The following is a 22,010-nucleotide window of genomic DNA, read 5'->3' on the forward strand; positions in this document are numbered from 1 at the left end:
TGTAATAAAACCTACGTAGGACAAAGTGGATAGACATTGGCAGCTCATTTAAAACAGCACAAATATAATGTAAGAACTGGTAATATGTCAAATGCATTATCTGTACACATGAATGATAGTGATCATGGTATTTACTGGATAGACTCCAAGGAAATTATGTTTTTTGCAAAGATTTAGTGAAAAGAAATTTAATAGAATCATGTATAATTAAACAAGACTGTGATAATTTATTGAATATCAGCCTAGGTTTGTACAAAGTTGATGAAATTTTAACGGAGGGTATTCTAAAACAAGTAGGCTATTAATTATTAGGACTGTCTGGTAGTTATTAGCGATGTTTGTTTTTTAGCATCATTTGTCTTGCCACGGAGTCTTCTTGTGACTCTGTATTTGTTTTCTTGGCACTTGTACCTGAACCCTGATGAGGTGTAAAAATACATGAAAGCGCTCGATTCAAGTCAGTTTCATTTCACCCTTACCCTTCTCCTGGCTGTATGCATATATATATATATATATATATATATATATATATATATATATATATATATATATTACACCAGGCAAAGTGGATAGAAAAAGAGATTGACTTTTAGCAAGCCGGATATGTAATAAAGTAGGAGGACAAAAGGAGGTGATGCCAATTTCTACTTTATTTCCAGCCAACGTTTCACAGCATGGCTTCATCATCAGAGATAACATACAAAAGTAACAACAATTAAAATAAATCTTTGATTTCCTATGACAATTTTGAAATCTTAAAACAAGCTCCTGATGAAACCTCTCCTGATATCCTCGAGTCGTTAACCATCAAATAACTTGTTCCACCATTTTCTTCTGCCCAGCTGTTTATAGCATAAAATGTTTCTTCTACTTTTGGTGCCTTTCTTGGTCACTTAGTTCTCTCACTTTCAGGCGTTAGATTGGTATTAATTTACGATTCTAATACCTATAATTTAACATTAATGATTTTTACAGAGCCTTATGAATTGATGTTAATTGTTGTTACTTTTGCATTTTTTTTTAGCCCTGATGATGTATCCTTGCTCTGAAACGTTGGCTGGAAATAACGTCGAAAAATGCAGTCACCTCTTTTCTTCCTCCAATTTGTAATACTATATATATATATATAAATATATATATATATGTAAGTATGTATGTATGTATATGTGTGTATATATATACACACATATATATATATATATATATGTATGTATGTATGTATATGTATAGATGTGTATATATATATATATATATATATATATATATATATATATGTCTTCTATTTTCAGGAGTGAGGAACGGTCCTTCACCTATAATAACTAATAGGAGTGAAACGGGAGTAATATTTCCATATTCCTCAGAACCTTGCCTGAAAAGAAAGAGTAGACTGATTCAAAGTCTAGATAAAAAGATAATCTATACATATAAAAAGCAATTCTGCCTGTCTGTTTGTCTGTTTATCTATTCGCTATGCACACCCAGACTATGAAAGCTCGGGTCACCAAATTTTTCCCATAGACTCCCCTCCTCCCCCCCGGAAGGTTTTAATCAAAATCCGAAATTCGAGGGCCGTTTCTAAGTAGGCTTTAACCCCACTTTATCATACCCCCCTCATTTTTTTACAATTTTTGAAGTTGACAACAAACTCTTCTTATTTTCCACAACTTCTTTGACTCTGTAGAATAATTATATAACTCTATGAATTTTTCAAACTTTCTTTGGTTCAACAGTATCCCAGTGATTAGTTATTCTGAAAGTGATTGCATAACCTGGTCTGTAGGGGTTGTCATCACGGACGGCGTGGCTCCTTTTTAGCCCGGGCAACATCGGATATATCAGCTAGTAACCGCATGTAATGCTATTTACTGCAATAGTAATTGCAAAAGAGAGAAAAATATGCACAAATGTATATATATATATATATATATATATATATATATATATATATATATATATATATATATACACTTGTGCAAAGTTTTGGCACTATTAAGTAAATTCTTAGGCTCATATTAGAAGTTCTGATCATTAGTCACTCTGCTAGCACTTTGACTCTTTCCACTGTAGTTACTACTCACTATATCTTAGACGCCGCTTAGTAAACTTTTCTTCTCTCTCTCTCTCTCTCTCTCTCTCTCTCTCTCTCGCTGCTTACCTGATCCCAGAAGCATACCCTCTTTTAAAAAAGGGGAGAGTACTCCCTTCGAGACGAGGCCCACCAGGAAAATTATACTTATCAATGTTGTTATTATAATGGTGATCTTTTATTCAGATACTGATATTGTTGCAAAGCACAACTGTTCAAGAATGAAATAGCCTTGTGATGAAGGCCGCGTGTAAAAAAGAACACCAAAGTCAATAAGAATCCTGCGCCTCATTCTTAAGAGACGCCTTTCATGTTATGTCCACTTAGCTAAAAGATCACCTATTGAGAGAAAGTCATACTTCCGGTCTTATTTGATGAAATGCATATTAACTGAATAAGTATTTAATCTTATCATATCAACAGCCAACGCGCTGCGTCTTTTGATGGAGAAGCAAAATAAGTGCCAGAGCTTTAATGAAGAGCGAATTCAGGATTGGAGCGACGCCGAAAGGGTACGCTTCTTCCAGGTAAACTCGGCCCTTTCTTTTTGGCAACGCCTTTCTCTGGCCCCCCTCACCCCCGCAGTGGGTGGCTCAGTCTTGACAACAGGTCTGCGACGTTAAGACGTCAGTTGCTGCACGTCTGGTCAGAGATCATACGGATTATTGCGATTAATGAATGATTCGCTTTTGCTGAATTGAATATATTGTCATTGACGTGATGTGATAGCCCGGTGTGACAAGGTTACTTTCAGTACAAGAAAACGGTGAATTTAACTGTTCAAGCGTTACTGTGCAAACATTGATTGCTTTCAAAAGTTTTTTTTAAGTGTTTGGAAGCGCTCTGAGAGATGCCCTTCGAACATCTGGTTTGCTTTAGGTGAGGGCGAGAGGCGTTTATAATAACCACCATGCCACCGGAGAACCTGACAAGATTTGTTTATAAAGTTGAAGGGTTCACAACAGAGGAGACGCAAGAGACAGAATGGCATTTGTGTCCGTTTTGGATCTTCGACATCGGACGTAAGTAGCCTCTTGTCGGGTGGGTGGGCACTGGACACGTCCGGTTCTCTCGCCATGCATTCACATTTATACCTTTTACTTAAATATTATTAGTTCTGACATATTTACAAGCAAGACTCTTTTGTTATACACACGAAGGCTGAGGGTTTATTTATTTTTTTTCTTTTTGTATTTCTTGATGACTTCTATCAAAGAGGAATACAAAAATACAAGACGAACAACAACGAGGGCTTCTTGAATTATAATCATTATTCTTTGATTCTTGATCAATGTGCGCCTAACTTTAGTTACTACTCTTTCAAGGGGAGCTTCCACACACACACACACACACACCACACACACACACACACACACACACACATATATATATATATATATATATATATATATATATATATATATAAATTACACACACATATATATATGTGTGTGTAATTAGAGTTTCTGAGAATGAGTTGTTGGGCTACGACATTTTCTTGACCCAAGAAGATGCTTTACAACTGTGTGGACTGGTAGGTGGAAGGCTGAAACAGCCCATGGACAGAGCAAACACGGAACAAGCTTTGCACCATTTTGCAGCGGACTTACTTTATAAAGCTGGTCAGTGACTTGACATATTCAAATGCAAATCGTTCAAATATGAATTATTAGCGCTTGTGCAAATATCATTTTAAGATATAATTTTTAAATATCATTGACGTTATTGCATTTTTTCTCTCAGAATCACCCGTTAAAGCAATTGATGTAAACAAATCAATGTCAATTATTTTTATGCTATACGTATGCTGAATTTGAATTAGTTGCTACCATACAATCGGTGCGTAAAAGCAAAACATTGACATCTCACAAAAATATTTAAAGTAATTTTTCTTAATGTTGAAATATTTCCAGTCTCACCATAAAAAGCTTTTATTTTACCATATAAGAAAAAAGTGCCACAACCGTGTTCGGCAGTGTGTAACCGTTGGAAGTGTGTGGGTCTTCTCGAAAGGTTTGCCAATGCCAGATGCTAGAAGGTAACGTTGTATCAAAGAAAAGCTGCCTGTCAGTTCCTGCAATGTAATGTTGAGCCAGGATAGTAGCTGGTCACTCCTGTAATCTACGAAGGGGATGTCAAGGAAGGATCCCACCTCCGCTCTCCCGGTTTCTATGTGAATGTTGTTAGTTTGGGAGAGGAGCGACTGTAGCCTTGCAGTATACCGAGGACAGGAACCTAGAATAATTCAGTTATCAGAGGGGCATGAGTATCTGTCAGAAATGGTGTGATGCACTACAATGTGAGATCAAGTAGTATTCATATAGGACATGTTGCTTTCTTTTCTGACTTTGGCCGATGTCACAATATGCGGCGTCGCCGGCTCGCCGGTGCAGCGGAACTGTAAGCGGCACCGCCGCATTGCCTGCATCCTGTCACACATAAGTGGCGAAGTCGCTCAGTCTGTCCCAACTCCACTCGCATCAAGATCTGGAACTACAACGTTTTTCAATGCAGCACCACTAACGATCAAAATGCCGGGACGGCAATAGCAGTAAGACGGGATATCACAGTCAAATTAATAGACGGATTCAATAATGACCTAATTGCAGTAGAACTACAGACAGTTCGGGGACCAGTAATCATAGCAACTACATATTTACCACTCAGGAACCCAGTATTTCCTCAGCAAGATATCTTGTCCTTAATGAGACGCAATATCCCTGTTTATCTATTAGCTGACCTAAATGCAACTCACCCGGCCCTGGGCCACAATAGCACAAATCCTAGAGGCACCTTAATTCAAGGTCTTATGAACAGGAATCTAGTTTACTTTCTAGGACCAGATTTTCAAACATACTTCAGCAGAAGATCCAAGGGCAAACCTGACATCCTTCTGTCTAGCAGATACCACATTTTTAATTATTCAATCACTCAGGGTCCTTTAACTACCTCAGATCACATACCTATATTATTAAAACTTACTGTGAGACCTATTATGGTAGCCACCAGCCCAACACTCGATTTGACCAATGCCAACTGGGAACGTTTCAAGGATACTCTCAATGACTCTCTCTCCAACTATGACGAACCTGATAACATCAGAAAGGATAAATCCTACATCGATGAGAAAATAACTTTTTGGTACAGGATGATCAAAGAAGCCACAGAACTTCGTATACCCCTCAAAACTTTCAGGATCTTACCATATTCTAAAGAAACAGATAATCTTAAGTAATTACAATATTACTATAAACAAGCCCTAGCTTTAATTAATAATCATAGCCCAACACATCAAATCATAAAATCGACTTGGGAGACACTACTAAATAAAATTGAAGGAATCTATAGAGACCCAGGAAAGTTCTGGAAAATGATCAGAAGGCTTCTGGGATCAGATTCTGAACCTACAGCCTACATACCCCATAACAACAGAAAAATCTTTTCACCCCAAGACCAGGAACCAATTTTCAGAGAATTCTGGTCTAATATCTTCAGAATAAACCCATGGGAGAATTTAAGGTTTGACCTGGAACATGAACAACGAGTGATTGAAGCACTTCATGAACATGACGACCAAATAATACCATACGACACAATAGAGCTCGATAGATTAGATGTTGAAGACCAGTTTATTAAACCTATCCAACTGCAAGATATCATCAAAATAATCAATAATTCTAAAAACAAAGCACCTGGCCATTCTAGAGTAAACAAAATTATCATCAAGCACCTTCCCATCTCCATGCTGGACTTTCTAAGAGTCATTTTCAACGAAACTATAAGTATGGGCTACTGGCCAGACTTTTTAAAGAAAGCACTACTTCCCTTTGTGGGGAAAAAGGGTAAAGATCTAACTATTGTTTCTAACTATAGACCAATTTCCCTTCTAGAGATACCTGGTAAGATCCTTGAAAAAATCGTTCAAATAAGGTTTAATGAGTTCCTCGAAGACAATCTGCTAACTAACAATAAACAATATGGGTTTACACAAGGTAAAGGAACACAGCTTGCATTAACCAGACTATATGAGTTCATAGCAGTCAAGAAAAGCTTAGGGTGCGGCTGCAACCTTATCTCAAGGGATGTCAGTCGGGCCTTCGACAAAGTCTGGCATGAAGGTTTAAAATACAAACTTTTGGAGGCGCAATTGCCAGATTTAGCAACCAGACTGCTATGTAACTTTCTAGACAATCGTGTAGCAAAGATTAAAATTAAAGACTTTATAGGACCAGAGTTCCAGTTACAGTCAGGGGTTCATCAAGGTAGCATTCTCTCCCCATCACTCTATAACTTTTACATTAAAGATACCCCTCCTCCATCGCAAGGTTGCCTTCAAATTATGTTTGCAGATGATCACACCCAAGTCATAACATATCCTACCAAAGCCAAATGTATGCTACAAAGAAAGACTGTTAGAGAAATACAGAAAATCAATAACTACGGAAAGAAGTGGAAGATAACAACAAATATGAATAAATTCCAGCTCCTCTCAATTTCTGCTCGACGTCCCATGGATATTATAGTCAACAACAGGAGAATTCCATATAAGCAACAAGCCACAATTCTTGGGTGCAAATTTCAAAAATCTGGTATTCTTCCCCATGTTCAGGCAAGAATAGCTACCGCGAGGAAAACTGTCAGCAGACTAAAAAGGTTCAAAGGACTGTCAACAAAAACTCAACTTAAACTATATAAATCACTAGCCAGGCCACAGCTAGAATACCCTGCCATCATATTTGGTGCACTGAGTAAAACAGCACTTAGTAAAATGAAAGCAGTTCAGAATAAAGCTCTGAGGCAAGCATATCGGGAAAGTCCCCCCTACTTCAACACAATAAGGGAGTTGCATAATCACTCCAAATTGGAGCCTCTGAATGTCAGGTTCCATAGACTTGGGCAGAAAACTTGGGACAAATTAAGTATAGAAGACGATAACTTATTCACAACCACTAGAGATCTCACCATCAACCAAGTCAGAGATCGCTACTGGTGGAGTAGACTTGAGCCAAAGGTCAATTGTGACCCCCCCAGACCAAGGTATATAATACTGACTAAAAAAAAAAAATAATAATAATAATAATAATATAAATCATTAATAAACAAATAATTAAAAACATACGGTGCTGTACATCTCAATCCTACTAACATATAAAATCAATTCCAGTTATCAGGCGATGAACCAAATTACTGTATTCCGAGCCTTTCTTCTCTGTCTTGTCCTTGCATGGTGGCTAAACCAGTAATCTAACTTCGCAAGAGGGTCTGCCCCTCACTTTTTTCTCTTCTACTATACTTCACTTTCCCTCCCTTTTTTCCTTCCACCTTTCCCATCCCGAGTATCCGCCGATAGGCTTAAACTGGATTGTATCCAGAGGTACTCTTCCTTCTCCCCTATTCCCCACTTCCCTATCCTTATCCTAGTCCTTATCATAGTCCTAGTCCTGTCCCCAGCAGCCAGCGTAAGTAGGTTGACCATCATGTTGTCCAAACTAAGTTATTTATGCATTAAAAGCAGAGGGCTTACTGAAAGAGCCAATTCGTCGTAAACACTGGGTTCACCCATTTAATGCTGATTTCATGTGTGGCCACTTCTCGTATATTAGTATTTCGCCTATTTCAAGCCCTGCTTTCTCTCTACAGTTATCACAATATTCTTTATCGCTCTTTTCCAAAAGTGGCCTTGCAGGATTGCATTGAATGAATAGAAAAATCAACGTCAAACATCTTAATAGTTGTAAACGCAAGTGGTTCAGGAGAGCGCCGGATGCGGCGTAGCTGTCTGGTGTGACCACGTGCATAGAACAACTGTGTGTGTTTTCCCACGACAATCTGCCGGATGCGGCGTTGTGGCGGTCCGGCGTTGCCGCAGCATGCTGCGGCACAGTGCGGCGGAAACGGCAGCGCCGCACATGGTTTCGCCGCAGTGTGACACCGGCCTTTGACAATAACCAATGATCTAACTTGCTTGAGTGGAGATGAGCATTTCGATAAATTCTAAAACTTCATTTTTTCATAAACGTGCAAAAAAATCTAAAGGAGTTTTCAGATTCCTGACTGTCTATTTGTATGTTGGCTATCATAAAGGAAATATTATGTAGATTGGAATGGATTTTATATTGTGATGAATGACATTTATTTTGTGCTTTATCAATTACTAAGTTGTTTGTGCTAGCTACGTACAGACGTCTGTTCCTTTATTCATATTCAGACTTGGACTTGTCTACGCATAAGTCTTTTTTATACTTTATCAATAACAGTTAACGGTTTAGAAGTTATTGTAAGCTCTTATCGAAATTTGGGAGTAGTCGACCTGTGGCTCTTTGAATCCAAAAGCCTTTTCAAGGGACGAAGATTGAGTGACAAAGCTAATGACAGTTACGTGTCCACCTGGTGGTCAGTGATCAGGTCGCTATCAATTTCACATTGCTGAAAAGGTAAAAAAAAAATATATATTATAAAATATTCAGATTCAGAGGCAAATTGTACGAAGACAATGTGCTAAAGTATCTTCAGCAGGTAATCACAAAATCTCATTGAAATAATAATGATTGCTGAAAGTGGAAATGGTGAGATTTACCAGTGAACTAATATCGCTCGCTAGTCATAAATATTGTCGACTATCTTTCTGTTTTGTAAATTCCAACTTGGAAGACTTGATATCAGTTCCCAGCTTAATCAGCGTTCTCAGAGATATTTGTTATCAGAAATACGAGACATACTTGGAACACTACTTAACATGACGTCATTTCCTGTGTTTGGAGGCTGGGCGTTGACGAATAGTTCCTTGCAGAATTCAAGAGCCAGTTACTTCGAATAGTTAGTTCGGTGCAGGGCAGGATTGGTTCGTATGTGCTTAGTTTCCTACCAGAGACAAGACTGTCATTTAAATTGTGTTTTCCTTGAAGAAGTGTGTTTAGAGGAGTCATTTATGCTCTGTATAGTAAGGTTACTATTGAACTGCAGATTCGAGGTGAGCAAACTCTGCACTGAGGTGCGATAAGTAAAATCCTATTGACAATCGAATCAATTTCTGTCTTGGTCATAACAAATGATTGGAAGGCAGAAAATGAATTGTAAAGGTGATTTCCGTGTGGCTGCGGCAGTTGGCTGGAAAACATTGCCATGGTCTTTAGTGACTTAAGAGATTCGTCAAAGATTTCTGCTATATTCTAAAGACAATTATGAGCATTGAATACTACAGAACCTTTTACTTCTTAATGGCATAGATATCCGACTTGTCTAGCCTCAGCTTTAGTGTGGTTATGTAGTCTTCCTGGATTTTTATCAATTGTAATTTTAAATTTCACCTCACGATTGCGGGAATGTGGCCTTTGATTTTCTCAGGAACATTTTTATACATTTATTCATGGGCCCTTGGTAATTGTGTGTGAAATCATTTTTATTTAAGGAATCACCAGTCAAGTTGTCCAGAATCTATAAAGGAAAAATACAGGAAATTTGCTTCCTTTTCTACACAAAGTAAGTTTTGTTCGATACATTTATCCAAATTTCTGTCAATAGACCTTTTGGGACGGTGAGACTGAGAAGAGGTTTTGCTGCTTCCCAATGTCCCATCGAGAAAAGAAACAAATTCGGCGACTTTAACTGACCAACTTCCAGGTAGGATTCATAAAAGAAAATGGCTTTGTAACAGTCACAAATAACGAACTGAAGTTTCAGACACGTCTCTCTCTCTCTCTCTCTCTCTCTCTCTCTCTCTCCTCTCTCTCTCTCTCTCCTCTCTCTCTTGCTTTGTTTTGTGAATACAGAATTTTAACAGTGAGATCATAATGGTTTCCTGGTTATCACAAATAATACTTGGTTTTAATCCTCTGAAGCTTACTCTGATACGAAATGAGTGAAAGTTCTTAGAATTGCTTTAACGATTATTGCTGATAAATGGACTATCTTAGACATATTTTCGTACACGAAAGCCTATGTATTTAACGATACGCCAGGCTGGTTCCACACCCAAAAACTCCATATTCATTCAAGTGATAGCGTTCATATCAAAACTGATATTCTAAAAACAATGTATGACGTTTTACATACATACTCTTCAACAGAAAGGTTGATGGTTGCAGTTTCTTTGTGACTACATTTTAGCCTCTCAACTTCTCAAGTCTATTATGAATCTGACTGGATAAGGTGGGATTGACGAAGCGCGACGTCCACTTCAATCGCGTTTGGTTAACCTCTGGAAACACTTCTGGTTCTGGTCAATGATGACTTCGCGTTTGAGTGGCGGGAGACCTTCGATTGCGTTAAGTGAACCTTCTAAAAGCAAAGTGCCTCTCTCTCTCTCTCTCTCTCTCTCTCTCTCTCTAAACACGTTTCATTCTGCAAAATCCGTGTTGTTTGACCTTGAAAGGTTGTCCAAATAGACATTAGAGGAGTAAACTTCGAGAAGGTGATGGAAAGCAAGATTTGACTTCAACAAAGAGTCCCTCGGTTTTCCACGAAGTGTTACAGCCTTGGAATTGTCCCGTTTCTTTTTTTTTTTATCCTTTAGAATTATTTGCCATTATCATCTTTTATTCTTTATGCTTGTGCACTCTTCTTAGGCATCCAGCCATAGTGTAGAAACTTATGGATTTTAAAGACATTGAAAATGAAAAAGCCTCGGATTCCAATAGCAGAAAAGAAAGAATAGACTAATACTTATCTTACAGTTTTTTGCTCTTTCCATATAGCATGTAAGAAACTGAGACCAGCAACTCCTTCCTCAAACTGCAGCCTCAGCCCCTGTTTTCTAAGTCGTTATTTGTAGCGCATAGTCTCCTCTTTCGTGGTTGCATAAAGCGGCTGAACTCCGTCAGACAATTCCCGGGTGGCTGTGTAGCGGTTCGCTCTTTCTACCCAACGGCCGTCGGGAAGTTCGAGAAAGAGAGAGCTGGATGCCTTCGAATTGTTCTGCAATTCCGATTAGTCATTCTTCGTCAAAAAGAGATTTACTTAATTTTACTTACAACCTGTCTGCATTCAAAACAAATATAGGCCGAGCATCTTACAATGAAATTTTTACAAGTTGAAACAGCAATTTTCCAAAATGAAAAAAAATCAAAGGAAATAAAGTCGTTCAACACAGCAGAAAATTGTAAATTAAATTTTTGAATGTGTAACTTGGGTCCTGAGTGGACCATCATGTTCAATGGACGTCTTCACATCTTGTGTATCGTAGGCACTTAGCGGCGTCCTTAATTACTCTCCAGTGGCCAGGGAAATCCCGGGATTAGGCATAATAACAAATATATACCCTATGAAAATCATTATCTTCTGGTACTTGTTGAACTTCATACTACATATGCATTTTTATTCAACTGATGATGATGATGATGATGATGATGATGATGATGATGATGATTATTATTATTATTATTATTATTATTATTATAAAAGTAATTTCACCAGACCACTGAGCTGATATACTGGTACTTTATCATGTTGAAAACTAAGTTTGAACAGAGATTAATATAAATTAAATGATCTTAAACTAAGTAAATTCCTCAGTACAGCTCTCTCTCTCTCTCTCTCTCTCTCTCTCTCTCTCTCTCTCTCTCTCTCTCTCTCTCTCTTTGTCATAATTTTAAAGAGATGAAAACGTACCGGACCCAATAAGAACATATTTTGTAAATGGGATAAAAATCATAACTTGCAATATATATTGAATTACCTAATTAATGAGAAGGTTATTAGTGTTATTTTATGATGTATATACTATTTATCAATGTGTTTTCATGGCGTAAGAGTGTTGCAAGAAACTAATCGCCTGGTTGTGGTTCAACTTATTCACTGCAGCTCTTCTTGAATCTTGAAGTCTCTTTCCCGGCCTTTTTTATACATTGAATGCAAATCATACAAAAAAATATGAAAATGAAAATTCCAGGATTTAAGACCAAATCCCGGGAAACAAAACTGGGCTAGATATACCCTAGCGGTCCGTCTCGTTATAATGTGACGTGAAATCGATATGGTAGATCTTATATCTTTAGTGGAGACGAAACCAGTGTTATGGGATAACAGTCTCGAAGACTACAAACCTCGGAATTTGACTATATCTGCATTCTGAATGTCGTGTTTTGCCTATGAAGCTTATTATAAATATTATTAGAATATATCCGACCCCGTAGTTAGTCGAATGATGCCTGAGACATATATACGGAAGTAATTGAAAAAGTTGTTGCCATCCCGTTTTAAGATCCTCAAATAACGTGGAAATGCGCCTAATGTCTCTCGCTGTGATGCAGAGTCGACCCAATGGATTGGACTTTGTCTGTCTTTTTCCTCCTTAAATGGGCTCAATAAAAGCACAATGCACTCTCTCTTATCCATTGTGGCTGACATGACAACCCACCATAGACTGAGTATAAACAAATCTCCCGCCATAGGATTCTGCATAACGCAGCTGTGTGCGGCAACATTTAAAAATTCATCGCAGGTTCTGCGGTGCGGCGAACGCATCTATCTGCTGCTGCTGATGATGCTGATAGATTAAGCCAGCCTTATGCTGGCACGGGCTCTTGCTCTTCAGCAGCCCTTAACTGTGAAGTTAATAACTGTGTATGTGAACACAACATTCGGCTCAATTTAACCACTGGGCGGGAAATGAAAGACAGTAGCAGGAGAGAAAGTGTTAAAGCAGTGAGTCCCAGTAATTAGGAGGACGTGGGAATGTAAAAGATGAAATTTGAAGTTAGAGGGAAAGGAAAAAAAAAAGATACTGGGATCCTTGCTGCCTTCTATGGACCGCACGTTAAGGTCGATGTAGAAGGGGAAAGCAAGGGAATAGGAAGGGGTAAGGAGGTAATTCGTGATAATGAGGAGTGAAGTTGAGTTATCTTATACATTTGATGGCTGTATGCCATCAGGACTAGCTAATATAGTAGTCCTTTGGTGAGATTACGAAAGGAGCTTTATGAATATGAGGAAAAGGTGATTTAGGCAGTTTGATTACCTGGGAAGGGGATATGAACAGAGAAAATCTGAAAGTGTTTCAATGTTTTCAGTTATATGTATCACCATATTTGTGCTGGTTAAAGGGACCTCTGTGAAATTCTGCCTGAGGGGAAGAGTCTCCAGGCAGTGTAGGAGACAATGCTCTAGTGGTTAAGCTACTACCTGTTCGCAGTTCTTGCATGCTCTGTTTTCTGGGTTGATCAATTGCTAGGTGCACAGGTAACCAAGTCATAGACGGCTGGTGATGACAGCTAGTCTCCTGGAGGTATTTCTGGAAAGGGAGAGACTTTGTAGTTTAGTGCATTCAATATACCATTTGGCAGACATTGATTCTTAGAAAAAGGCATGACGTATTTCACTGCATGCTTCGTTCTGGCAGTAACTGAAAATGCTATTTTTTAATTGATTGAGGGACTGATGCCAGGTAATGCTAATAGTGTCACATTGGAGAGTGGTCATTTTGCAAGGTGATCAGCTTCTTCATTACCTTGGACTCTTATGTGACAAGGAATCTAGTTAAGAGTGAATTGCCTTCCATTGCTGTGGTGAGCGAAGGCAGCAGAAATTATACTGGTGAGTATATGTACATTTTCAGTGTATGATTGATTCTTGATTTCTAGAATAGCGCACTTATAATCTGTGTGAATTGTAGTATCACCTTCTAGGTTTATGGAATCTTCATGTGCTTCTGGATGGCAATTAATTCAGTTTGCTTTATGCTTGTATATGAATCACGATGATATGATAAAAAATTCATATATCTGTATGTATGTATGTATATATATATATATATATATATATATATATATATATATATATATATATATATGAATTTTTTATCACCTCATCATGATTCATATACATGCATAAAGCTACAAATGTCCTTCAATATCCAATTCGCGAATGTTTTTAAACCCAGCTCCACCCTGCTTATGGTGCCTGGCCCGAACACCTTTGAGGAAACAAACGACCATGGACACCTGATTTATATTGTATATATATATATATATATATATATATATATATATATATATTTATATATATATATATATTATATATATATGACATATATATATATATATATATATATATATATATATATATATATATATATTAAATCAGGTGTCATGGTCTGCATGTATATGTATTACATATATATATATATATATATATATATATATATATATATATATATATATATATATATATATATATTATATATACATAGATCCTCACGTGAAAATGAAAGAGGAGGTCCAAGGCTTTCAACCTTTTATTCCAAAGCCATCTTCAGGGTACTAAACAATTTCAAGAAAAAAACATACTCAATAAAGCAACATGAGGTCAAAATAACGATGATACAAGTCAAACAACCTACTTAAGTATGCAAATAAAGATTGTTTAGTACCCTGAAAAATAGGTATTGGAAAAAAGTTGAAAGTTTTGGTAATTACCTTCCTCCTTTTCATTTTCGCGTGAGGCTCTCTTACATACTTCACCCACGGGACCGTTGTGGAATTGCAAGATATATATATATATATATATATATATATATATATATATATATATATATATATATATATATATATATATATACATATTTGTAGGAACCACAATGATTCCTTAGCATCTCGATAATTCCTCATAGTTTTTTGGAATCGTTAACTAGTAGAAGCCTTGACCCGCAGTGAAGTCAGAGATGCGGAGTTCAAGTTTCATCACTTGTTGAAACCTCATTTGGTTGGGTTAGATGCTTTTCATAACAAACGCAACGACAATGTGAGGAAATGAAAAAGTTGAGCTGTCACTGTAGCCATTATAGATGCATGTATTGTTCCGTTCTAGCACGGAAGGTCAAAATCGCAAAAAGAAAGGCAATTAAATAATAGAATGGAGATTGATGGTTTTTTTTTCTTATAAAAGAGATCTTAGTCATTGTCATGATTGCGTCCACAGAGAGAGATGTAGTGTCAATAAACCCGTAGACGCCTACTGAGAATTCGAATGGGCTCATCTGTCTCTGAAAAGAGAGAACGTGACCATCCTTGAGCCTTCCTGTAACGAAAGTGCCGATCGATAAGCCTTAACGTTACGCGATCCCTAACTCTAAAAGTTAGGTAAAGTTAGCATGAGAACATCCGGTTTGACTGTTCCTTGAATCTTCAGAAACCTTTATACTCTGACACCTGTAAAAGATTTCAGATGCCAGGGAATCTTTCGAATTGATTTGCCGGACCATAGAAAAAATTTGCCTTGTCTGACCATGAAATATCAAAAGAGTACCTGGTAAACCTTTTTCTTTCTTTTTATTTCTGAAATCTTTGCATTCGTCATTTCTAGTTTAGCATAGAATTCTTGTTTTGAGACCTGTGAAGCAACATCCTTCAACAAAGGGTATGTTCCAAGTGATCAAAATGTTTCCTACTTTTTTAATGCACCCACTTCATGATCGACAGTAACACCCACCTCGAACAAAGTACGTAAGTGTGGCGAGAAACAAAATGACCACGACAATTGTATTTGCCCTCCGAAGACGGAACTTAATAGAAGCCATGGTTCTCTCTCTCTCTCTCTCTCTCTCTCTCTCTCTCTCTCTCTCTCTCTCTCTCTCTCTCTCCTTAAAGTAATATTGATCATTAAACATACTATTTTTCTGTTAGTTTCTTAAGAATCTGAATGCAATTAGTAATGAGATCTCGGTAGTCTTTCGATGTCCCATTACTCTCTGTAACCGACGAACAAGATGACTTGATAATGCGTAGGATTCAGCCAAGACGAGACAGAGAGACGAGACGGCCTCGGTACTCGTCCAGGAATTCAGGATGGGGGTCGTGTTTGACCATGATTCAGCTGTTCCGGCCAAAAGAAACCCAAAAGGGACAAAACTCTTTTCCTTCTTTTCGGCCACAGGTCTTCCCTCCATCCTGATTGTGTAATGACATGCATCGTAAAGTTAGCGGTGTATTGTTCAAATCTTTGTTACATTATTTTCGTCTACTAAATTTTCACAGGATATCTACGGTACATAAACAGTTCATATCCTTTCATTTTATAAGTATAGACAATAGCATATTCATATAACAAATATTTGTGTATATGAAGCTAATGTCAAATGAAAAGTCTTACAAATATTAGTGTTTTTTATCATTATTATTCAAAAACCAAGCGTTATACTTTCATACAACTGAGGTCACAAAGGAAAAGTACAGCTTGTAACTGTAATAAGGAACTAATATATATACACGTTATATATATATATTATATATATATATATACATAATAATATACTATATAACATATGTTTATATATATATTATATATATATATATATAGACAATATATATATATAATATATAGATATATATACATATATATATATATATATATATATATATATATATATAGTCACAAATGAAAAGTACAGCTTGTAACTGGAATCAGGAATTAATAGAAATACACGTATATATAATATATATATATATATATATATATATATATATGTGTGTGTGTGTGTGTGTGTGTGTGTGTGTGTGTGTGTGTGTGTGTGTGTGTGTTTATGTGTGCGTACGCGTGCAGAGGGCTTACCCGTTTGCGTTGCGTTTGTTCCTGGAATATAACAGCACAGAAGCTACGGCACGCACCGTTTTGTACAAACATTAATTTACAACGGTCACCAAATCAGTGTGTTACAGTGAAATATAGCATCTTGGATAGCCAGCTGAAATAAATATGGAGCGACTTCAGTCAGTTCAGTATAGATTCACTGAAAATGGGGAGTTTGAGCGTTTTCAACTACGATTTAATTTCCTTTCATGAGCTTCCAGTCACAGACAGGCTTGCGGCACAACTGGAACGGGGTACAGCTGCATCTTTTGGCTGCTGTTAGTAAGTGCCAGCAGCAATGACTCTCGGGAAGAGTGCCAAATACTCCTCTAAATACGGCCACTCTCTCCACTCTATGTTCAGCGTGCACCTTTCTCATTCATGTTGTAACGTGTCCCGAGTTCATTTCAAATTGTCCAAGTTTTGTTTGTAGCGCTCGTTCTGTTATTGTAACTCTACTTTCATCTTCGTTTCTATCATTTTGCTCAGAGCACGCTTGAATTTGCATTCTGAAATACTTCTCATTCATCCCTTTTCCCCAGTTTTACGAAAAAATTGTGAAAGAGCAATAGTTGCAATAATAATGATTATGAAAATGCTCTGGGCATTATGCATATCATTCACATACAAACATACATTTCAAGGCTAAATCAATTAGAAATTAATTGTTCAAATGTTTTTTAAAAAATTCCCATGTCTTTTTAAACTGATACAAACCCCATTACTGTAAATTTCCGCAAAACGTTTCAGGTGGTGGCTGTAGCTACTTCCTCCAGGCTACTGGCAAACGTACAGTCGGCCACAGGAATAAGTAAACACATTTCAGCCACAAGGGCTGGATGTGATCTGGTAACACTGGAACTGTGCATCCAGATGCATGATGAAACCCGCACCTCCATCCTTCACTCCCACACTTTCAAGCACACGTTTTTATAACTTCTGCCTCCCTCTCTCAATTTCTCCTTTAAGGAAAATAATATAACAAAATCTCATTCTGTGTAGGTTATTTTCTCATCACGGAGGCGAGAAAACGCGGTCTGTCCAAACTTTGTCGTAATAATAATGGGATTTAGCTATCTACCAATAAAAGCCTACTACTCTTTAATTATAATTGTAATATCAACAGCCACATACCAAATTCTCATTATTACAAAGACAACTAGCATCCAATTGTGTAGGACTTTACGTAACTCAAATTAAGCATGAAGAAATAAAGAAGGCATAAGTTAAGGAGGGAAAGACCTCCATAGGCCTAGAAGACACTGAAGGAGGAGGAACAAAAAGAGACAGTTATAAGAGAGAGGACAACAGCAAGCAGGGGGCAGATGGGGAAAGGAGACACAGTTGTAATAGAGCTGAGGAGTATGGTCTGGTGTCAGAAGGGGCGCCATTACCCTCCTCTTAAGTATAATGGGGGCAATAGGTCTGACTTGTCATAGGGTAAATTATGGGAGTCGATTCTTATGGTTGGACATTTGTTTGTTTCCCACCAAACCGACAATCATTGGATCAAATTCTCGTATTTTTGTGCATGATTTTAACTGCTAGGCATATGTCTTACAGTTATCGATGGCAAGCATGTGCGTTTTTTGTTTGTTTGTGTTCGTTCTGCAGGTGTGAATTCCTGAGTTAAAAACAAAATTTACTATCTGTTGATACATACCCTTATGAGACTAATGATGTTTGCTACAGTTAAGGGAATATCATGACGTTCTAATTCATCCACCAAATATTCAAGTAAATCATCTTATATGTATGGTTTAGTCAAGACACACAAAATCAATAACCCTATCAGACCAATCATTAGTTCAGTAGGCTCAGTTACGTATAATTTATCTAAATGGCTTGTAAAAATTCTTACACCTTTAGTAGGAAACATTTCTAACACGGATGTTAAAAACAATGCTGATTTTATAAACAAATTAAATAGTTTAAATTTGAATTTTGATTTTAATATGTTTAGTTTTGATGTTGTCTCTTTATTTACAAAAGTGCCTGTAGATGATTTACTTGAATATTTGAATTAGAACGTCATGATATTCCCTTAACTGTAGCAAACATCATTAGTCTCATAAGGTTATCAAAGATAGTAAATTTTGTTTTAATGGGGAATTTTTTGTACATAGGTTTGGCATGGCTATGGGTAATCCCTTATCTCCTGTCCTTAGCAATATTTACATGGGATTTTTTGAGGCAAAAACTCTTACAAGAATTATTTTGCCCCAAAAAGTTATATGGTTTAGGTATGTGGACGATATTTTCTGTATTTGGCCAGTTCACGAAAATCTCCAGGAATTCCTTAATAGTTAGTCCATTCTATAACATTTACTGTAGAGGAAGAAAGAAATTGTAATTTGAATTTTCTTGATGTAACTGTCCATAGAAATGATAGAAATTTCACCTTTTCAGTCTCTCGGAAATCTACTAACATGCCTCTTTTTGTTCATTAATACTCTAATCACCATCAAAATGTAAATTCTGTGTTTTTTCTGGGATGTTCCTAAGGGCTTACGTGTCTGTAGCCCGCAGGTTTATTGATGCTGAGATTAAAAACTATTTATGATATTGCATTGAAACTTAAATGCCCAAGGACTTTTGTAGATGTGGCATGGAAAAGAGCTAGAAAAACATTTTAACTAATTACAAACTTGAATTTAGTCAGCATAACATTTTAAAATTACCCTATGATGAAAGGTTTTTAGATATTCCTAGAATTTTAAAGCTATTTAACATAAATGTTGTTTTCAGTAATATTAATGTCAAGAGTTTAGTAATAAAAAATTCTCCTAAAGATCTTCCAGGCTGCATATATGAAATTCCTTGCAAAAATGGTGATAAAGTCTATTACGGACAGACCGGTAAATATCTTTCACAACGTCTCAAACAGCACCAATATTCTGTGAGAACTGAGCAAATATCGAATGCATTATTCGTACATATGAGAGATTTAGATCATCCTATTAACTGAAGTCAAGCAAGAGCCTTAATCCCATGTAATGACACAGTTAAAAGGAAATGCATTGATCTTGTTCATCAAGTCAAAAAATGGAAATGTTCTAAATATAAGTCTTGGTTTATTTAAACTTGATGCCTTCATAATGAAAAAAAGTTGTAGATAAATAGCAACAAAATGAATATATTTAGTGTAGTTTCTGTCAGGGTTAAATCTGAGTCTTGGTTTGTGACTGTGTGATATCCGATAATCCTGGATTATCTCTTTAACTTTTTACCCTTTTGGCATTTAACCATCTGGCATTTTTGATCTGTTGTTTACCTGATAACTTTTCTGTTCAATTGTATTTCATTCGTTTCCTTGACAATGTCCTTAATTAAAGACAAAAGCACTTGAATTTCTGACTACCATTTTCCTGTGGTATTTCGCTTATTTAATGAAGTCACGTACATCTACTGTGGATTAAATTATATATATATATATATATATTATATAATATATATATATATATATATATATATATATATATTAATAAAAGGAGCCCATAAAAACACCCCAAAATATAGCAAGTAAAAGTACTATATTTCAGAGACTGCTGTCTCCCTCTTTCAGGTAATGATGATGAACAGTTACAGAGATGATATTTATACCAAGAGGTCCATCCACAGGTAAGCCAATTTAGGTCACTCCCACTTAAAATGAATACCTGGTCGGCGATACTGAGGCCATGCTCCCTTTGAGATATTCATTACCCGCCTCTCTTTGATCAGGGCCGATTCTATCATTTGATTCTTGTACTGACAGTTGCTGCTATAAATTATATGTGACAATTCCAGTTTATACTATGGTTATGTTCATTTATATGGTTGAAAATAGCTGAGTTCTGTTGTCCACACCTAATTGACCGTTTGTGTTGTATTAATCTCTGGGGAAGTGATTTTCCTGTAAATCCGATGTAAGATTGGCCACAGTCCTGGCATGGGATCTGATAAACCCCAGTGTCCTTGGGGGATGTCTTTTGTTGGACGTTAATCAGGGATTTGGCTAAGGTGTTCGGGTAAGTAAATGCAAAAGGGTTAGATTTTCCAAGGGTCTGAGTCACCTTCTTAATCGTGTCCAGGTGTGGAATTTTTATTTTAATTGTTGGGGGGTTATCTCTGGTCTTTTCTTTAGGGGTCGGTAGAAAATTATGTTTGCTTTGTGAATTGCTTTCTCAAATTATATGGTCAGGATACTTTAAAGACGAAAGTTGCTTACGAATTAGTTCAAATTCTTTTTCCAGGAAATCTGGGGAACAAATTCGTAAGGCTCTTAAGAACAGGTTGCTGGCTACACCTATCTTGATAGCAATGTCGTGATAGCTAAAGTAGTGAATGTATGAAAGTGAGAACGTTGGTTTTCTGTATAAGGTAAATTTGTATTCTGTCGTGTCTCTGATTATTAAAACATCAAGAAAAAGGAATTTTGTTGTTTGTTTCCATTCAACTTTAAATTTGATGCTGGGCACTAATGCGTTTAATTTGGAAATTTTGGAAGGAATTCATTAAAACGTGCCCCACCTATTATCCCAAAATGTTAGAATATCATCAACATATCTCATCCACAGCATGTTTTTGGGTTTTATTGCATTTATTACTGTAGTTTCAAAGTATTCCATGTACAGATTGGCTAAAACAGGACTTAAAGGACTATCCATACTACACCCGAATTTTTGCTTGTAGAATGATTCCCCGAATGAAAATACATTATTAGATGCACATAATTCAACTAACTATTATTTTGTCAAGCGCCAATGGGTAAATGATCTGAATAGGGGGATAATTTTTCCTTCAAAAACTGAAAAACGTCCTGTCTCGGTAACTTTTGTGAATAGGGAATCTATTCAAGGCTTAAAAGTTTTATGTTATGAAGTGGTATATGTGCTTCTCTGAATTTGTGACAAAAATCTTCCGAATGTTTAATGTGACTGGGAGAAAAAGTGCCTAAAAAAGGGGAAAGGAGGCCAGCTAACCATTTAGAAATTTTGTAATTGAAAGCTCCGGCACATGAAACAATGGGTCTGAATGGAATAATGTCTTTGTGAGTTTTGGGAAGGCCATAAAAGTAGGGGAGTATAGGATTAATTACTTTAAATTTCTCTAATAGTTCAATACTCTTTTTGTCTTGGCCAATTAATCTTACTTTCCGAAAAAATTCTGTGGGGACGTTTTGGAGGGGATATTTCGTCAGTTTGTCGTAAGTGTTTATGTCGCTAAGGAGTTGGTTAATTTTGTCGAGGTAGAAGTCTTTGTCAAATATTACGATTTTGCCGTCTTTGTCTGATCTACTTATTATAACATCTAACTTTTTTAGCGAGCGGATGGCTGTCATAAATCAACGGGGAACAGGATATTTCTTATTTAGGCAGTTAAA

The 22,010-nt window shown here is 36.7% G+C and overlaps 1 protein-coding gene across 1 annotated transcript in view; it reads left to right on the top strand.

The window, feature by feature from the left end:
- Window positions 1-2,706: 2,706 nt before the first annotated feature.
- LOC135218543 (muscarinic acetylcholine receptor gar-2-like) overlaps window positions 2,707-22,010 on the top strand; it is a 70,965-nt gene continuing 51,661 nt past the window's right edge. The window contains exon 1 of the mRNA XM_064254916.1: window positions 2,707-3,108. Within this exon, the coding sequence (XP_064110986.1) occupies window positions 2,997-3,108 (112 nt within the window). The 5' untranslated portion in view covers window positions 2,707-2,996. The remainder of the gene's footprint in view (window positions 3,109-22,010) is intronic.

Source organism: Macrobrachium nipponense, chromosome 9 (assembly GCF_015104395.2).
Source record: "Macrobrachium nipponense isolate FS-2020 chromosome 9, ASM1510439v2, whole genome shotgun sequence".
NCBI lineage: Eukaryota > Metazoa > Arthropoda > Malacostraca > Decapoda > Palaemonidae > Macrobrachium > Macrobrachium nipponense.